This window comes from Capricornis sumatraensis, chromosome 3, assembly GCF_032405125.1.
Source record: "Capricornis sumatraensis isolate serow.1 chromosome 3, serow.2, whole genome shotgun sequence".
Taxonomy (NCBI): domain Eukaryota; kingdom Metazoa; phylum Chordata; class Mammalia; order Artiodactyla; family Bovidae; genus Capricornis; species Capricornis sumatraensis.
The window spans coordinates 41587486-41607141 of record NC_091071.1 but is presented as its reverse complement, the minus strand read 5'-3'; the positions used below and the strand labels follow the sequence as shown (position 1 = coordinate 41607141).

Genomic DNA, 19656 nt, shown 5'->3' with positions numbered 1-19656 from the left:
TTTCTGACAGTTGTTGCTAGCAGGTGGAAACACTGGCCACATCCTGCAAGTGGGTCAGCTTCACTCCCTAATTCTGCAGCCCGTGTGATCGTCCATGTGTGGGATGAACACAGATGATTTCACTTCCTCCTTCCAGTCCTCAGGGCTTTCATTGCTTTTTCTTTCTTTAAAGACAAGCTAAGATCTTCAATGCACTGCTGAGCAGCCATGAGGAGTGTGGCCAGCACTGCCCTGTTCCCAAGCTTATAGGAAAAAACATTCAGTCTTTCACCATTTAGTCTGATGTCAGCTGCAGGCAGTTTGTATGTTATCTTTTATCAGGTTGAAGACATTTCCTTCTATTTCCAGTTTGCTAAGAACTTTTTTGTTAATTGTGAATAAGTGTTTAACACTGTCTAATACATTTTCTACATCGTACGAGACAAATATGTCATCTGATCTCTTTCTTCCTTACGTCTGGCAATGTGGTGAATTACCTTGGACTGCAAGGAGATCCAACCAGTCCATCCTAAAGGAAATCAGTCCTGAATATTCATTGGAAGGAGTGACGCTAAAGCTGAAACTCCAATACTCTGGCCACCTGATGTGAAAAACTAACTCATTTGAAAAGACCCTGATGCTGGGCAAGACTGAAGGCAGGAGAAGGGGATGACAGAGGATGAGATGGTTGGATGGCATCACCGACTCGGTAGACATGAGTTTGAGTAAACTCTGGGAGTTGGTGATGGACAGGGAGGCCTGGCGTGCTGCAGTCCATGGGGTCGCAAAGAGTCAGACACGACTGAGCGACTGAACTGAACTGAATTCATGTCCCACCAGCCTTGCATCCTGGGAACCACGTGTGGACCTGACCCCTCCGTGTACTCTGGATCACCTGCTGACTGTTCCTTGAGAGTTTCTGTTGTGCCCTTGAGGAACACTGCTCTGGAACCTCCGTCTGAAATACCATTGTCCACCGGCCTCAGGAGTGTGCTGGAAAGGGTTCCCTTTCGTGTTCTCTGAACGAGCGTGGGTGGGTTTATATCGATTCTTCCTTAACTATTTGACCGAGCTCCTCAGTGGAGTGCTCTGGGGTTTTCGGTGGAGGCGCTCTCTGTGTGTTTCCTGACTCGGCTCCTCCAGCAGCTCAGCCACGCTGGCCCTCGCGTCAGTGCTGCACACCCACCCCTGGGCCATCCCAGTGCCCACTGCCTGCGCACAAAGCCACTCACGCTACTTCTCTTTAACGCTGTATCTGAAGAAAACTTTAGACTTCAGGAGAGCTGTAAAGATGGCACGGAGGCCTGCACACGTGTGCCTGCTGCTTCAGCCCCACCCGGCTCTCAGCAGCCTCCCACGGACGCCCTGGCTGACGGCTCCTCAGGCTGTACCGCACGGTGTGACGTGGATCCTCGAGATGCTGGCAGAGACCAGGATTGTCCGGCACGACCTGCCGGGCTGGTCCCGGGGTGTAAGGTACCGGGTCTGCCCAGCTCCCACGGACAGACCCCTGCTGCTGCCCCTCCTTTGCATTAAGCCAGCCCTGTCGCTCTGCTTTCCTACAAAGGACGGCGAATAATATCCAGTGTACAGATAGAGTCAACTAATTAAAACTTTTAGTGCACCTGATAATCTTTTATCCAGCTGGTGCTCGCTGTCAATCAAAACTCCATCAAAGGTGCTTTACAACATGCTAATGATTCACCGCCTCCGAGGCGTCGTGGGAGTTTGCTCAGCAGCGAGCTGTGCTCAGCGGCCTGACGGCTCTGCCACCCTTGGCTCTGCACCCGCCTGGCTGGGCTCCACCCCAGCCCTTGGCTTCAGTGCCACACACGAGGCTGCCATCATAGGAGATCCTGACACAGGCCTCTGAAATACTGCGTACGTTCTCATGCTTTTTAAAGCCAGCTGAGAGAGAAGCCAGAGTCAAGTCCTAGGTGGGCAAGGGACTGCTACGACAGACTTGAAGCTGAGAACGCCTGTGCGCTGTCAGGATGGCCCCTGGTCTCGTTCCATCAGAGGGACCCGCGGGCCACATCCGCTCTCCAGGTGCGCGTGGATGAGAAGCACCGCACTCACCCTGGGGCCTGGACACACAGCCACCCGACGCGGGCTTCCCAGTGCCGCAGCTGCTCCTACCTGATTGGGTCAGGAGCCCGCGCCAGCCCTCTGGTGTCGGGGCTGGGACGGTGTGGAGCTGAGAGCGTGGTGCCTCGTCCGGGGGCATGCCGTCTTGCTGGAGGACCAGCACTGGCTGCAGCCGGCAGGAACGAGGACGTCGGACACGGAGGGCGTGGAGGACACTGTGCTGCAGGGACGCGGCCCCTCTTGTGTAAGACGCCCTCGAGTAAATGGAACACGGGTGAGGAGGGGCACGGAGTCCTGCCGAGTCACAGCAGCTGCTGACGCCTGGAGAACTGCGGCTCTGAGGGGGCCGGCAGGGCCAGGGGGCAGGGACGTGCCCGCCACACGGGCCCAACTCCCTGCAGGCACGTGGTTGCCCACGAGGAACAGCTTAGAGCAGGCAGATGCCAGCCCGTCTGGACGGCGTGACTCTAGCAGAACAACAGGGCAGAGGTGGGAGGCACCAACCACAGAGCCACGCGGCCTCTGCCTGGTGAGTCCCCTCACTCCTAGTTTAAGCTTCTGGAAGCTCGCAGGTGTAGCTAAAACCGAGACGTGCTCTTCTGCCGGCCGCGTGGCGGGCAGGGGCCTGGTCCGAGGGCCACGAGGAGCGTGCGGCAGGAAGGGGGACGCTGAGCATGCGGCCTTCAGGAGCTACACCGGCCACATGGGCAGGTCGGGAGGAGAGACGGGAGGCCTCCTTGGGGTGGGGTCGGACACTTCACACACCCTAGGAGGGCTGGAGGCAGGGGTGACGGGGGCCTCCCTGAGTGTCGTTTGTCCCCTGGGCCTCAGGGGAGTCACAGGCTCAGAAACAGGCCCGTGGACCTCAGGGAAGTGGCAGGAGGGCACGTCCCCCTCCGGACGTTAACGGGTGAAGGTTGTACTCACCGCTCCAAGCATGATTCTGAAAATCAGCCACCGGAAGCCCCACACGACGACCCGGGACGTGGGGGTGCCCCTGGGCAGCGCAGACAGCGTCCAGAGAGGGCACAGGAAGATCCCCAGGAAGCCTGTCTCCAGGAGCTGGGACTCCCATCCTGAGGAACAGAGCGCGCGTGAGCAGCAGCTTCCTGGAGCACCCATAGCAGAGCCCAGTCGGGACGGCCCTGTGAGGTGCTGAGCGCAGAGCAGACCGCGATCCAGGCTGCCCCGGGGAGCGGGGAGCCGGCTGGGGGTGGGGGATGCAGGTCCAGGCCCTGCGTGGCTCAGCCCGGTCCAACCGGGTCAGGGCATGGTCGCTCTTCCCACCGGGAGCCCGTGTGAGGGACGCGGGTGTGGGCAGCACGCCTGAGTGCTCAGTGTCTGTGAACATCTTTCTCAAAACCCAGACAAACCTGAATGAATTCTGAACCCCAGCCTTCAGGGCTGGGCATCTGCGCTGCTCCCTCTGAGATGCACTGAGTGTTCAGAGGAGAAACACACAGATACTGTGATGCCAATGAGTAAAGCACCAGCCAGGGCAGGTGGAGCTGGTGGGTTTGTGGGTTTTCCCTGCACAACTGTTTGAAACTTGGCAGCTTGAAATTTTTCCTAGTAAAATATGGAGGCAGAAATCCCATTGACTCTCATTCGCTTTGTGGATTTCTGAAACTCAGTTCTCCTCTTGGAATGAAGTGGGCGAGTTTGCTGCAAAGCGGCACCTGGAAGAGGCGGTGCGGGCGTTGGGGGGCGGCCCCACCCGCCTCAGCCAGGCCTTCTGGGCTGCAAGCTCTGGGGACAGCAGCGTGCGCCCCACGCCATCTGGAGGTGATTCCAGAAGCAGAAGCAGCCTGGATGGTGCCGGGGAGGCATGCTCTTAGGAGGAAGCTGAGCAAGGTTGGCCCCGGAGCCCCAAGGGGGCTCTGTGATCAGGAGAGGAAAGCGGAGCCCAGGGTGACTGGCCAAGGGGAGAGGGACCCGCTACCCCTCCCCCCGGGTGCTGCAGCAGGAAGGGCCTTCCTCGTGTAGAACCTTGAGGGTCTGCACACTGGAGACACCCACTTCACGTCCAGGTCTTGTCCTCCTCGTGGACACGGATGACCTGTGCTTCTCAACACGCTTCAAACCCCTTCCCTGTCTCAACAGGAAGAAGCGGACTCTCCCTTTCTCGACAGCCTCTCAGGTGTTGTCCTGAGAGGTTGTGATCATTAAATCTGGACTGCTTTCCAGTGCCACGGGGGCATTTTATAACCTGCGGTTTACGGCAGCAGAACGTGGAGCGGCAGTAACGTGGCTCTGGGTGGATTTCACTCTGAGAAGGGCCCTCACAGGCCGCTCGGCCCCACCTGCCTCTGCTCGGCCCCGCAAGCAGGCAGACCCCGGAGAGGGCAAGGCCAGAGGAGTGCATGCCCACCTGTGAGGGGCTCGCCTCCCGCCTCCCTGGAGGCCCTCCACAGCTCGCAGAGCCCACGTGGGTGGGCGGAGGGGGTCCCCAGAGCCCGGCCTGCCTTCCCTGTCACCTCGCTTTGCACAAACGCGACACACAGAATTTTAATGTGCTGCTTGAGTGACACCCATCAAAGCGACGTGCGAACGGCGGCGCCCAGAGAGCTGCTAAGTGCCGGGAAGCAGGTGACGGGCCTGCTGCCCCCCAGGGACGCACGTGTCACCTGCCCTCCCGCCTGCTCCCCGCTCCCGGAACCTGCCTCGCCCTGCGGGGCGTGGGGACCCCGTCTCGCCCTCCAGGCCGAGGCCTGCTGCCGTCAGTGCTCGCCGGCACCCACCTGCTCTGCTTCCTCTGCCGGGTCAGCAGCTGCGGCGCGCACAAGGAGCCCCATTGTTCTCCGCAGCCCGGGACAGCCCTCCTCCAGATGCGCACCCTCGCCCCTCGCCGAGCGCAGGCCTGTTGCGGGGCTGGAAGTTTCCGCCTGCAGCAGGGGACCTCCCGCCAGGGGCTTTGGGGTTGCGGTGAGCAAGCGGCCAGGAACCTACCTGACCACACCACCCGCAGCTCACACTCCTACCGCTGTGGCTCTGGGCTGGCTTCCCGGACGCGGCCCAGGCTGGCCCAGCATGTGTGGGAGGTGTCCTTGCGAGCTTGAGGGTTGGCACCCTACCCTGCACGTGGGAGAGCAGAATGTGGGCAGCTCCGTGGTCCCCCTTTCCCAAGGAGCCGCTTACCCACCGTCTCAAGGTACAGCCCAACAGGGACACATGGTGTCATCCCGCCCCGTCCTGACCGGGGCTCAGGCCAGCCGCTGACAGTGGTCTCCAGCTCTGAGTGCAGACACACTCCCTGCCCTGCAAGCTGTGGGCACCTGGGGGCAAGATTGGCTGTGGGTGGGCAGACCGCAGCTCTGAGTGCCCCTCTCCTGGCCCATGCCTGCCGGGGCTGCCTGTGGCCAAGGGAGGCCCACGGTGGGCTGAATGTGGCCCTCAGCCTCTCGGCCGAGCTCACTCCCCACACCTGGCGCACGTGCTCCCCGAAGAGCTGCTCCTGGATACAGTGCCAGTGTTCAGCCCTGTCCTCCAGGCCTGTGAAGAGTGGAGACGCTCTTATGTTGATGACCAAGGGTCAGAAACTCTGCCCCCGCGTGGCCTGCATCGCAGAGCACACGGCCACCACGGAGTGGGCATCGCGCTGGAGGACAGACGTGGGTGGGACCAGGCTGCTCCTGTGAGAGATGCTTGCTGACCATCGGGGGCTCAGAGGGGGCTCCCAGGTGCTGCGGTCAGTCACCCAGGGTTATTGGCAGCACACACAGGGAAGAAAGGTGACCTAAAGCAGGTTTCAGCGGCCACGGCTGCCCCAGGGCTCCGAGAGCAGCTGAAGCCTCACAGCCACCTCGGAACTGTGACAGTTACTTAGGAGAGGAGTTAAGTGCAGCAGGTGAGGATCCTTCACAGATGACAGTGCCCTCCGTGGGGTGAGCAGGAAGCCCATTAGCCTCACGGTCAGGAGCAGGAGACGGCGAAGGCACCTCCCTGGGGCGCGGGGCTGCAGGTCTCCAGGTAGAGCAGCCGTCCGCTGCCGCTGATGCCAAGGAAGGGCCGTTTCACACCTGGGACACGTCCTGGGGACGCTCCTCTGTCCTGAGGCCACACCTCCTTCGAGGGGATGGAGGGAGGGGGCTGGGGTCGCAGGTCAGCCGGGAGACGGAGGGGCTGGAGCAGGCAGGCCCCCCTGAGGAGCACAGTTCCGGAGTGAAGGACAGCTTCGCTGTGCAGTGTCTGGCCAGGGGGGTGGGTGGCACGGTGGCCGGCTGGACACTGAGCGTCCACCCACCCTTCACCTAGATGGGACCCCTGCCAACACCGCCATCCATTCAGCACTCCCTGCCCAACACGCGACTAACACGCCTCCCTTCTCGGTTGAGACAAAATACAAAATGAGACCAGGTGAAAAGCACAAGGGAGGCCACACAGAACCGGAGGGAAAGTCTCCCGCTGGTGTTTACATATAGCTGCCAGCCGTCGCATGTCAAGGGGACACGTGTGTCTGTCTGTTCCCGCCTGGATGGGGCACCAGGCGGCCGCGAGCCTGTCCAGTGAGGGCAGGAGCCCCTCACATCTACCTCACATCCCTCCCAGAGGCCCCGTGTTGTGTGGGGCCTTGCCTAGGTCCGCTGACCCCTCCAGCTATTGGAACTGCCGGCAAAGATGCCCTGTCCTCGGGGAGCCTGGGCCACTGTCAGGCCCCAGAGGTATTAACACTGCCTGCCCAGACGTGCAGCTGCTCCTGCTCACTCCTCCCTCCACTGCCCCAAGCTGGGCCTGGCCTCCAGTCCACTGTCCCCCCACCCCCAGGACCCCATCTGCCCAGGAATCCTCTGGAGCCAGGGTGAGCTGGGCAGGTCTCCTGGGACAGGAGCCTCCTGGTCACTTCTCACATCTGTGAAGATTTCAGCCAGAGATTGGATGGTGAATTTGAAAGAACTGGTTAAAGGCTTCACGCTTTAAATAAAATAATTTTAAATTGCATGCTCCCAGTTAGGAAGCATTTAGCAAATTTCCAGTCTGTGTTTCACAGACATCCTTGGGCGCTGCAGGGAACAGGAAATGACCTGTGTGACCTGCGCGGTGACCCTCCTCTTGCTGCACTTGGTCATGGTGCTGGTTAATACTCGGTTGCTGTGGCAACCAGACTTCAGAGCCCCAGGTGTCCCCTGCTGCTCTGGTCCATGCAGGTGTCACCAGCCAGCCCAAAACAAGATCCATAGTAATGACCTTGGCTGGCTTTGCGGGCTTGGGGTAAACACAGGAATGCTTCCTGTCACCGGAAATGAGACTTGGCAACAGAGATTTCTCAGGATTAATATATTCCAAACATTTAACATATATCAGGCTGGAGGGCATGGTGCCTTACTGTTTCTTTGTCTTTTGTTTCCTGTGCATGGAAATTAGCTGGAGCTCGTCTCAGAGAGCCGTGGCAGACTCCTCGCGAGAGGGGGGTGGTGCTACACTGGGGCCACCGGACACGAGGCGAGTTCTGACCTGCTTCCAGCCTGGGCAGGCCAGGCCCGCTGGCCACGCGGGGCCGACGCCCTGAGACGCTGCTGGAGGAGGTCGGCGCGGATCTGCAGTGTCCGCTTCACGGGACAGCTGCAAGTCACCATCCTGGGGCTGTGGTGCTGAGTCTGAACAAAGCATTCAGGTGTAACTCTAAACACAAAACTTCTTCCAGAACAAAGCAAGAGATATGTTTTTCAGAGCGATGGCTTCCGTGAGGAGGCGGACGTGGGCTGACGGGCGCCTCTGACTGTGTTTCCACTCGGGCAGTGCCGGCATCGCCAGAGGCGGGAGTGAGGCGTAAGCAGAGCCTGCCCTGAGTGTACGACGCCACAGCCCCCCACGCAGAGCACAGCCGTGTGGGGGGTCGCAGGAAGGAGGGCAGGGCCCGGGGCACGCCGCGTTCTCTGAACAGCAGGGGCTCTGCTCCAGTTCAGGGTGCAGGTGAGACAGAGGGCACCACCCAGGGCCGCCGGCTCCCAAACCAGAGCAACTGCTGCCGCTCACACACCCCGATATTTTCCAGTGCAGGCCGCCACGGGCTCTGTGACAGCAAGGCTGATCCTGGCACTCTCAGAAGGGAACAAGAGGAAGTGAGCTTTCCAGTTACTGAAGAGGAGCCAAACGTTCATGGTGCTGGCTGTCCCAATTGCGGGTCCTGAACCGAGTGGCAGAGTGGTGGGAGTGGGAGGGAATGCACGACCCTTACCTCACTGTCTTGTGTAATGGACCACGGAGAGACCCACTCCCTCCATTCTGGACGGTGCTTTTCACCAAGTTAAGGCCTGAGATGCATGGATGTATCAATAATAGACCACCACACAAGCCTCCGGACAAAGCCACATACACACACTTGGAGCACAGGAAGGAGGGGCCCAGCCACGGAGGGTACGGGAGGCCTGCAGCTGGAGGGCTGCCTGCAGGTCGGGGCCCAGTTTCTGTGCTTCCATTCCTGGGTCCCGCTGCTGCTCTTGAAGGAGCTCAAACAGCTCTTCCTTAGATGAAAGGAGATTCCTCACCATCAAAAAGGACGGACCCGAGACACAGCACAGACAGCATGCTGCTGCTGCTAAGTCACTTCAGTCATGTCCGACTTTGTGTGACCCCATAGACAGCAGCCCACCAGGCTCCCCCGTCCCTGGGCCAGGCAAGAACACTGGAGTGGGTTGCCATTTCCTTCTCCAATGCGTGAAAGTGAAAAGTGAAAGTCAAGTTGCTCTATCATATCCGACTTTTAGCGACCCCATGGACTGCAGCCTACCAGGCTCCTCCATCCATAGGATTTTCCAGGCAAGAGTACTGGAGTGGGGTGCCTCTGCCTTCTCCGACAGACGGCATAGGCAAAAGAGCACTGAGTTTACCAGGTGCCGACGCAGCGCCAAGTGCCTGGCGGGGTCCCTGTGATCCCTGCCCCCAGCCCCGGCCTCGGGCACGGAGGAGGAGGCAGCCAGGTGAGGAGCTCTCTGCGCCCATTGCCGGGTGTCTGGAAGCTCTGACCTTGAGATTGTCCCAGCCCCATCCTGCCTGCTCGACTCCACCCCAGAGGGCTCTCTTGTAAGGGCTGTCCCCAGGGAGGATGGCCCATCTGTGGGATCCAGGCATCCCTGGGCAGCACCTCCTGCCAGGCAGCGGTCCCAGGAGCAGGCCAACCTTGGGACTGGCCAAAGACGGGTCCTACTTGGTGGGTGGACACCCTGCTACCTTCCAGCCCCAAAGACCTGCACCCTCCTAAATCCCAGGATGCTGGGCCCTGCCCCAAACCCCGGTGGGGCCTGAACCTTGCCTGCGCTCCACCTTCGCCTCCTTGCTGAGACTCTGAGACTCGCTCCAGGGCATGAAGCTCCTCCTGTGAGGTGGAGACATTCCTTCAGCCTGGACAACCACCAACAGGGCTTTTAGAAGCTCCTGTGGATAACCCTGGCCCAGCTCACGTCCACTCACCTTTGATTTCACTTATTAAAGCTAACTTACTAAAACTAACATATTCATCCTTAACAGAAAGCAAAAACATTTAGCGAAGATAACTCAGAACCAGGAAGAAGCAGGAAGCGACCTGCTCACCCAGAGGTAAATCTGGTTAACTCCTTGGTCATGGATTTCAAAACAGCTTCTAGAGGCAAGATGGAATAGAGGACACACTGCTTAACATGGCAAAAACATGGCCTTGCATGCTGAACAGCACTGTGCTGAGTGAACCTTATCATGGAGTAACGAGAGCAGAAGTGCGTGTATGTAACCAGCTCCCCACCTGAGCCTCTGACTCCCTCAAAGTGGGGCACCCTCCCCCACCTTCTGGTCCTGCTGCAGGAGCTGGGGGGCAGGTCACCGGAGGTGCACAACGTGCTCCAAAGGGGCGGCCACCAGCCTGCCCAGTCCTGAGAAAACAGCAGACAAGCCCAATTTAGTCTCCAGTCCAGCTGCAGTGTCCAGGGCTGGCTCAGTAAGATGTCCATGGAGGGGCTGGGCGGAAGGCTCCAGGGACTCTGAACAGACTGGGAAGCCACATCAGATCTCTTTGAGGCCGTGTTGACACTTTTCATCAGGACAAGCTGCCTGGAGGGTGGACTTGGGGGCTTTGCCTCAGCCGCCCCCCAACAATGCGTGGCTGGGGCTGTGGCCCATCCCACTGCCGACTGGGCTGCTGCTCAGGGGCTCTGGCTGCAGGGGTTCCACCCAGTGCTCCACCTGGGTCCAGCCCAAGACCCGGCCTTTGTGCAGAGCTCGAGGCAGCCCCTGAGCTCCGGACACCTCACAGCAAGCGCAGCTGCTCCACAGACACTCAGGACACGAGGACTCGGGGCTCTCGACATGACGCACAAGCACACCACCAGCCCGGCTTCTGAGCCAGGTGCCCGGAGCCCCACTGAGGCTCCTGTCTAGGGGGCTGTCCGCTGCTGCCTGTGACCACTCAGAGGACCTGAGCTCCACGCCCCCTGCAGGCTCGGAGCTGAGACGCGCTCCAGCGGGAACCAGGCTGACGCGCTGTGGGAAGAGTTTTGGCACCCACCAAAGACCTACGTCAGAGGTAGTGGGGGTACAGGCCAGAGGGGGAGAGCAGTCCCTGCTGAGGCCCACCTGGGTCCATGGACACCACGCAGGTTTCACCCCTGAATCCGGTCTATCTTCTGAATGCTCAAAAGACAGGCGTTGAGGCTGAAGCCAAATGGAAAACCATATCAACTGGACATGAACTGGAGACAAGCCAGCATCCCATGATGAGTGCAGAATCCTGGGTTAAGGAGGTGGCCCCTCCCCGGTAAGTGGAGGACGTGGCCACCAGGCCTGCTGGACAGGCTGGGAGCCGCTCACGGGAGGACACTGTGCTGGCGCCAGTCTGCGTTCAGCGGGTCCACCCAGACAAGAGCTGCCATTGTGACAGCAGCAAAGCACAGCCTCCTCACTTAAAATCGCTTTCAAAACATCAAAAGGAACTGGTGCACAACTGCCAACCCAGGCCGACCCAACAACGCCTCTCCCTGTGCTGGCCGAGAGCAGGCTTGCTGACACTGTGTTCCTCCCGTGCCCAACAACAGGAGGAACCAGATGCCCCAGGGACATACTCCGGACTCGGGCCGCAGGGGGCTCAGAGACCAGGGCCTTCTCTGCGGGCCGCAGTGGGCTCACTGAGACCAAAGCCTTCGCTCGCTCCTCAGAGCCTTCCAGGCTCAGGACACAGGCATGTCCCTGGCACGGCAGCAGCACTGGGGTGATGGGAATGAAGCCTGCCTGTTGGCCTCGCCTCAGACAGGTGACGATCAATGCTGAGGAAACAAGGACAAGGGCCATCTCGCCAGCTGCTTTTAGCTGTTCTGTGCAAATCTGATCAAAGAAAGGGCTTCTTAAAAACGACCCTGAGGGTGCACTCCAAGACACCCCCGGGAGGAGGCGGTGGGGACGTGCTGCGCCTCTGGCCTCACCCCAGCACAGTGAGGCTCCTGCCCCCAGACCACAAGGGCCCTGGGATGAACAGGGCAGCGAGTCATCAGTGGTGCCTGGTCGGACGGAGCGTCCAGCTGCCCACAACCCCAATCCAAGGCCTTGGAAGTCCATGCTCCAAATGGTGACAGTGTGCAAGCAGACTCCTCTGTGGGCTGAGGGGCGCTGACAGGCTCTCCTGTGTCACAACAGTGAGAAATAAACAGTGTCGGGAGGGGCCGAGCTGCTGCGCTGGCCAGTGTGGAAGAGCTGCTGAGTGAAGCGTGATCAGAGATGAAGAAGCAAAGGAAGAGCCAGCCAGGGAGTGCCCTGGCCGTCCAGTGGTTAGGGTTCTGGGCTCTCACCACCCGACTTCGATCCCCAGCTGGGGAAATGAGACCCCACAAGCTGTGTGGATCCGGGCAAAAAAAGTTATTAGAGAAAACTATTATACTTCACTATCAGCTTAGCACTCAACAATATTTACATGGTTGCAGTGTAAAGACCAAATACTAACTTAATGACACTTGTGACGGCTGACCTGAGATGGAGGAAGAGCGTTAGGGAGGTGGGAGAAGAGCAGTGGGAAGTGCATGGATGACGCCCAGGGACGACGCAGCAGAAGCCCCCGACGGAAACACGACCGGGTAAACCTGACAGAAAACACGACCGGATAAAGCCGATGGAAACCCAACAGAAATATGACCGGGTAAACCTGACGGAAACACGACAAAAACATGACCGGGTAAACCCGAGGGAAACACGACCGGATAAACCCGACGGAAACACGACTTGGGTAAACCCAACAGAAAACACGACCGGATAAAGCCGATGGAAACCCGACGGAAACATGACCAGATAAACGCGACGGAAACATGACCCGACAAACACGACCAGATAAACCCGACGGAAACAATACTGGATAAACCCAACAGAAACCCAAAAGGCAGAACTGCTTGGGGAGATGGAGTCACCCCGAGAACAGGATGGGGTGAGCGCAGGAAAACCACGGTGAGCTGTTTGTATTACAGGTTGTGTAATACATCTTGAATTTCTGATCCCCTCACATACCTAACTTAAAAAATAATGAAAAGAACGATCTTCAGGCCATACTCTCTGGTTGCAGTGTAACGAAATCAGAAACTGACCAACCAGAGATAACCTACAAAGCCTTAAGCGTTTGGAGTTTCTGACCCTCTTTAAACAGCACCAGGGCTAAAGAGGCAGCAACACCTGAAGGTTATGAAACTGCGTGTCTGCCCCTTGTCGGGGACACCGGGTCTCAGCCCACAGAGGCCCAGGACCAGTCACAGGGGGGTGACCACCTGTCTCCACGCTTTCATTTCAGGTAAGAAGAATGGACAAATAATGAGTTAATCAACTCAAGATCTTAGAAAATACTAAATTCCTTCCTCCCAGGAGGAAGCGACCTATAAAAAGTAAAATTTAATGAGCCAGAACACATTTTTAAAAATCTGATAAATAAAACCAGTTCTTTGAAAGGAGCCACATGGCTACTGGAGGGCGGAGGGGCCACACAGGCTCTGGTCATCTCAGGAGAGTCGCGTGGGGCTGGGCTTGGGGGCAGGGGGAGGGCGGCTGGTCAGCAAGCATACTGGGGCTGCAAGACCAGCCACAGGCCTCTAGGAACCAGGTGCCGATGAGCCTGCCTCCACGGCCTGGGCGCTGGCACCCAGGAACCTTCTGCCCATTGCGATGCTCATCATCAGCTATACTGTGAACTGAAAAGGAAACACTGGCCCAACATCTAAGCGACTGAATAAAAGTACGAGGCAATTTAGAAGATTCTAGACAAAAGCCCTCAAATTCAGGGTTTCTTCAATATTCTAGAATTCTGCTTCTGTTTTAGAAACAAACGGGTAACGAGATGTAATGGGAGAAATTCAGAACAACTAAAGCCTCAATAATTATGTGAACAAGAAAAAAGTCTTCAAAATATATTTTCTTCTTGGTTCCACTAAGTGACAGTCACCAGATTCTGCCAAGTGAGAAAAGAGAAAGGTGGGACTCGACACGGTCATGTGGGGACGCCAACAAGCTGTGTCCACGCTTGTGCACAGAGCTGAGCGGGCTCCAGGTGAGGACGGAGGTCAGGCAGGTGCTGAACATGGGGTGGAGCCTTTGGTTCTCCCACCCCAGCCCCTCCCCTGGGCAGCGGGTCTCCTGCACTGTGCTCCCCGTGGCCAGGAGGGGACAGAGAGGAGAGCAAGGCTCAGAGCAGCCTGAGGAGGCTCAGGCCAGATGGGCAGGCGGTGCTGGGACCCCAGCGAGGAGGGCCCCTTCCCGGCCACGCACGGTGAGGACACAGTGGCGCCTCCTGCCTCCCTCTGGGAACCACCAGCTCCTCTGGGTCCACGGCGGCCCCGAGTCACCTGACCCAGGCTCTCAGTCCTTTCCAAGGACTCGACCAGATATGAGGCCAGAACCACACAGCCCAGCAGCACCCACATCTCTGGGAGGTCGGAGGGCTGGGACAGCGGAGGCAGGGCTCCCTGGAAGAGCGAGCTCATGGCAGGGTGTCCTCAATTGCCTCTGATCCTGGGAATTTAATCACAAGAAACTGTTTTCTGGGACATGGGGCTTGATGTGAGGGCCAGGCAAAGCTTGAGCTGGCTGGCAAGGGTCTGGAAACGCTTTGGTGGCCTTGCTGTGGCCACAGCAGCTCTGAACTCGAGACTGGCTAATCGCTTCCTGCAGGCAGGCTCCACTCCAGCACTGACGGGTTTTAATACAAACTTCCAATTGGGCCAGTAAAGCCCTCATTAAGCTGTTTTTAAAGCATGAATTTAAGAGAGCTAAGGGTCACAGGGAGCCTTTAATTTGCAACGGCTGGCGGGAAGTGCCACTGTGACGGAACGGGGGTCAAGCATCCAGGCCACATGAACATGCGGCTGCCTGGCCAGCCTGGGGGCAGACCTAACAGGTGGGAGTGAGGGCGGGCGCTGCTCTGCACCAGATACCCAGTGGTAGGTGACCCAACTCAGCCGGTCCGCAGCCCAGGCTCCCCACCAGACCCTTGCCCGCCCCGCTATGGCCTCCCGCACAGCCCACTTGTGTTTATTTTAAACACTGTGATTCACCACTTGAGATGCCGCCTGGAGGATCCGCTGTGCTCTCAGCTCATGTGCACAACACATGGCACAACTCACATGGTTCACCCCCATCGGCTCCGTCGTGGAAAACACACCAGCTTAAAACTTTGTTCTACAGTAAAGCCTGTTCTCTTATGCTGTGACCTACTACAAGTTGATAAAATATGCCTTTGTAAACAAAGATGAAAAATTTTATCTTTCTCTTCTTGATCCTGCCAGAATTTGCTTTCCAGCTGGCTCTCCCGTGGACTTCATGGTTTATCGTGACTGGATGTTAACTAGTTACACGGATCATCGTTTTGTCTCCAAATTGTTTGTGCTCCGTGTCTCCCTGCTGCACGGTGACTCCGTCAGTGGTGCTGGTGGCGTTACTTGGATCTCGTCTCTCATGGCGCCCACTGTGTAGCCTGGACGCCAACAAAACTGAGGACGGCTGAACAGCTTGGGGAACCAGATCACATTTAGGACTCATGTAAAATAATTGTGATAGTGTGATTCCCAGGCACGGGAAGAAGCAACAAGGGAAAGCATTTCCCGGATCACAGTGGTAAGTAATAAGACGGAGGACCCAGAGAATCTTTAATCACCAGCAGGGCCTAATCTGGAAATTAGCAGCTGGAGCAGCGTAGCAACAGGAACTTTCGCCTGACTCAGGACGGGCCTCCGGTATCATGGGACAGAGCTTGGTCATGTGATGTCTCCCAAATATTGGTCGCATTCCAGATCAAGAGGAAGAAACTGAGAAATGGAGTATTTCCTGCCAGATCAGTAAACAAAGGCTGTCACAGTCCTCACCGATTGCACCCCTTCAACATGAGCTGGTGAGCCCCGAGGATACTCAGGATGTGGAAACTCGGGACACTGGCGCCAAGAGCTGAGGTGCCCATCAAGGAATGATTCAGTGAGTGCAGACTCATGCGTCTTCCCACACACAGAGAAGCGCTGAACTCGGCATATCTGGTTTTCTTTAATTTACAATAATCTTCTGACATTCAGACTCAGTTCAGTTCAGTCGCTTAATTGTGTCTGACTCTTTGTGACCCCATGGACTGCAGCACGCCAGGCCTTCCTGTCCATCACCAACTCCTGGAGCTTACTCAAACTCATGTCCATTGAGTCGGTGATGCCATCCAACCATCTCATCCTCTGTCGTCCCCTTCTCCTCCCACTTTCGATCTTTCCCAGCATCAGGGTCTTTTCTAAGGAATCAGTTCTTTGCATCAGGTGCCCAAAGTATTGGAGTTTCAGCTTCAGCATCAGTCCTTCAGGACTGATCTCCTCTAGGATGGACTGGTTTGATCTTGCAGTCCAAGGGACTCTCCAAGAGTCTTCTCCAACACCACAGTTCAAAAGCATCAATTCTTCGGCGCTCAGTTTTCTTTATGGTCCAGTTCTCACATCCATACATGACTACTGGACAAACGATACCTTTGACTAGATGGACCTTTGTTAGCAAAGTAATATCTCTGCTTTTTAATATGCTGTCTAGGTTGGTCACATCTTGTCTTCCAAGGAGCAAGTGTCTTTAATTTTATGGCTGCAGTCACCATCTGCAGTGATTTTGAAGCCCCCCAAAATAAAGTCAGCCACTGTTTCCCCATCTATTTGCCATGAAGTGATGGGACTGGATGGCCTGATCTTCATTTTTTGAATGCTGAGTTTTAAGTCAACTTTTTCACTCTCCTCTTTCACTTTCATCAAGAGGCTGTTTAGTTCCTCTTCACTTTCTGCTGTAAGGGTGGTGTCATCTGTGTATCTGAGGTTATTGATATTTCAATTGGCAATCTTGATTCCAGCTTGTGCTTCATCCAGCCCAGCATTTCTCATGATGTACTCTGCATATAAGTTAAATAAGCAAGGTGACAATATACAGCTTTGACGTACTTCTTTTCCTACTTGGAACCAGTCCATTGTTTATGTCCAGTTCTAACTGTTGCTTCTTGACTTGCATACAGATTTCTCAGGAGGCAGGTAAGGTGGTCTGGTATTCCCATCTCCTGAAGGATTTTCCACTGTTTGTGGTGATCCACACAGTCAAAGGCTTTGGTGTAATCAATAAAGCAGAAATAGATGTTTTTCTGGAACTCTCTTGCTTTCTCTCTGATTCAACAGATGTTGGCAATTTGATCCCTGCCTGGTTCCTCTGTCTTTTCTAAATCCAGCTTGAACGTCTGAAAGTTCTTGGTTCACAAACTGTTGAAGCCTGGGTTGGAGAATTTTGAACGTTACTTTGCTAGCAGGTAAGATGAGTGCAATTGTGCAGTAGTTTGAACATTCTTTGGCATTGCCCTTCTTTGGGATTGGAATGAAAACTGACCTTTTCCAGTCCTGTGGCCACTGCTGAGTTTTCCAAATTTGCTAGCATATTGAGTGCAGCACTTTCACAACATCATCTTTTAGGATTTGAAATAGCTCAACTGGAATTCCATCACCTCCACTAGCTTTGTTCGTAGTGATGCTTCCTAAGGCCCACTTGACTTTGCATTTCAGGATGTCTGGCTCTAGGTGAGTGATCACACCATCGTGGTTATCTGGGTCATTAAGGTCTTTTTTGTATAGTTCTGTGTATTCATGTCACTTCTTAATATCTTCTGCTTCTGTTAGGTCCATACCATTTCTGTCCTTTATTGAATCCATCTTTGCATGAAATGTTCCCTTGGTATCTCTAATTTTCTTGAAGAGATCTCTAGTCTTTCCTATTCTATTGTTTTCGTCTATTTCTTTGCATTGATCACTAAGGAAGGCTTCCTTATCTTTTCTTGCTAGTCTTTGGAACTCTGCATTCAGATGGGTATATCTTTCCTTTTCTCTTTGCCTTTAGCTTCTCTCCTCTTCTCAGCTATACTACCGGCTCTTTGTTGCAAAACTTCTACATAACCTGGCTACTGCCTTGGCCCCCTTGGAGGAGTTCTCTCAGGGTTACTAGAGACGCTGCCTCCTGGGCCTAAGTCCTAAAAACTCCTGCCTGATACATGACTCCCACTTTCAGGCTGTGACTGTCTTTCAGGCCCACATCTTCAGGGTTGTTAGTGTTTTCCTCAGGTGTGTCCACTCTGCAGCAGGCCCATTTCTGTGGGCTGTGCATCTCCAGTATCTTTCATGGTGTCAAACACCGTGTGTAGAGAAACAGCAGCTACTGTGGTAAAAATAATCACCCAGAAACGCGCCCCCTCTGTGGGCTGTGGCCTGCGCCGCCGCCCTGAGGACCGCAGGCTGCCCAGTGTCTCAGCACGGCTGCTGCACCGCCAGTTAGTTTACACTTGACTTCCTGCTCCCTGTAAACTTCAGTCTTGTCCCTGCTTCTCCGTCCTGCCCTTGTAGATCCCCTGGATGGGCGCTGAGTACTGGTGCCCCGGCTGCAAGTACACTTTAGTAGGGATACAATGTCCACCATTAACTTCTCAAACCTACCTGCAGTTCACACCGAGTCGCTCCACAGAGGAGGAGGGTCCTGCCCCCACCCTGCCTGTCACAGGCGCCTCCTTGCAAGACACGTGGCTACTTTTGCTTTAAACCTTCCTGTACTTCATTTTTTAAATCTCTCTATTTATCTGGCTGTGACCTTTGGTGCAGCATACAGACTCTAGCTGCAGTCAGCTCGGTTCAGTCTCTCAGTTGTGTCTGACTCTGTGACCCCATGGACTGCAGCATGCCAGGCCTCCCTGTTCATCACCATCCCTTGGAGTTTGCTCAGACTCATGTCCACTGAGTCAGTGATGCCATCCAGCCATCTCATCCTCTGTCGTCCCCTTCTCCTGCCTTCAGTCTCTCTGGCATCAGGGCCTTTTCCAGTGAGTCAGCCACATCAAGTGGCCAAAGGATTGGAGTTTCAGGTTCAGCATCAGTCCTTCCAGCTGCATGGGCTTCATTGCCCCAAGGCATGTGGGATCTCAGTTTTCCAACCAGGAATCAAACCCATGTCCCATGCATTGGGAAGCGGTTCTGTACCCCTGGCCCACCAAGAAAGCCCCTGTCCTGTGTTTTAGAGCAGGAGAGGAGGAAACACAGGTTTTGTGTCCTGGGCATGGCTGGTTCCCCTCCTGCCACCCCTGCCCCTGGAATGCGCCTCCACAAATAGTGCCCCCTGGCCCCCTGCACCTGTCCTCTGAGGTGAAACGCCCTTAGGGGCTCCCTGTTCCCCCCATCCAAAGGCTGGGCTCTGGTCCTCAGTCCAGGTCCCTGGCCTGGTGGCTCCTCCTCTATTTATTCCTGACCCCACCCCCTGTATCCAGCCCTACCCGTGAGCTTTTATTCCAGACATTGTAGTTTTTTCCCCTGCGGCCCTGGTCCTTTATCCCCTTGTGCTTGGCATCCTGCTGTGGGTAAGGGTGTGACACCCATGGAGAGCACGTCTGTTGTTTCAACTGTGCGGGCAGCCCCTGGCAGTCCACTCTGGCTGGACAGCCTGGTGTCCCCTGTACATGCGTGTGCAGGCCTGGGGTCAGCAGGACTGGCCCGAGTGCACAGAAGAATCTATGGCTCCTCCTCCGGCTCCCCCCCCACCACCAAGCTCCTCCTGGATCCTCAGAACCAAGGACAGGCTTCCCTCAGAGGACCATATGCCCACGCCAGCCTTCAAGAAGCGCTCACACTCACAGAGACCCCACCCAAGTCTCCACCCCGACACCCCCGCCTCCATCCTCACCCAGGGCCTCTGTCCAGCGCCGGCCCCGCCCCACGGCCATTCTTCCCTTGGGAGCCCACTGGACAGAACCCAAAGGGAACCCACACAGAACTGAAGAGAGATGCTGGGTGCTACTATGTCCCAGTAATGGCTGCGAGACAGTCCAGGGAGCCCATATGCATTCCCTGCTCGAGGCCACAAGCTCCAGGTCCCCTGTCCTGCTCATCGCAGGTGGCCCTGCTCTGCTGGTGAGGGAGTGACCTTTGAGGAATGAAGCTGAAGACACATCCGACAGAGGCCAGACAGAGAGCATGACGGGGGTGGTCCTGGATGCCGAGGTGAGGCCAGCACAGGAGATCGCCCCCACCACCCAGCGCGGGAGGTCGCCACGCCCCCCACCACCCAGTGCAGGCCTCAGGGCCACAGGGAGCCCCTGCTTCTGCTCCCAAGCTCAGAGGATTGGGGTCCAGA

General features: G+C 56.4%; 1 protein-coding gene across 2 annotated transcripts in view; it reads right to left on the bottom strand.

The window, feature by feature from the left end:
• LMF1 (lipase maturation factor 1) overlaps positions 1 to 19656 on the bottom strand; it is a 52315-nt gene that overhangs the window by 22290 nt on the left and 10369 nt on the right. For both annotated transcript variants that reach the window (XM_068968244.1, XM_068968245.1), the window contains one exon: positions 2995 to 3143. In XM_068968244.1, the coding sequence (XP_068824345.1) occupies positions 2995 to 3143 (149 nt within the window). The remainder of the gene's footprint in view (positions 1 to 2994; positions 3144 to 19656) is intronic.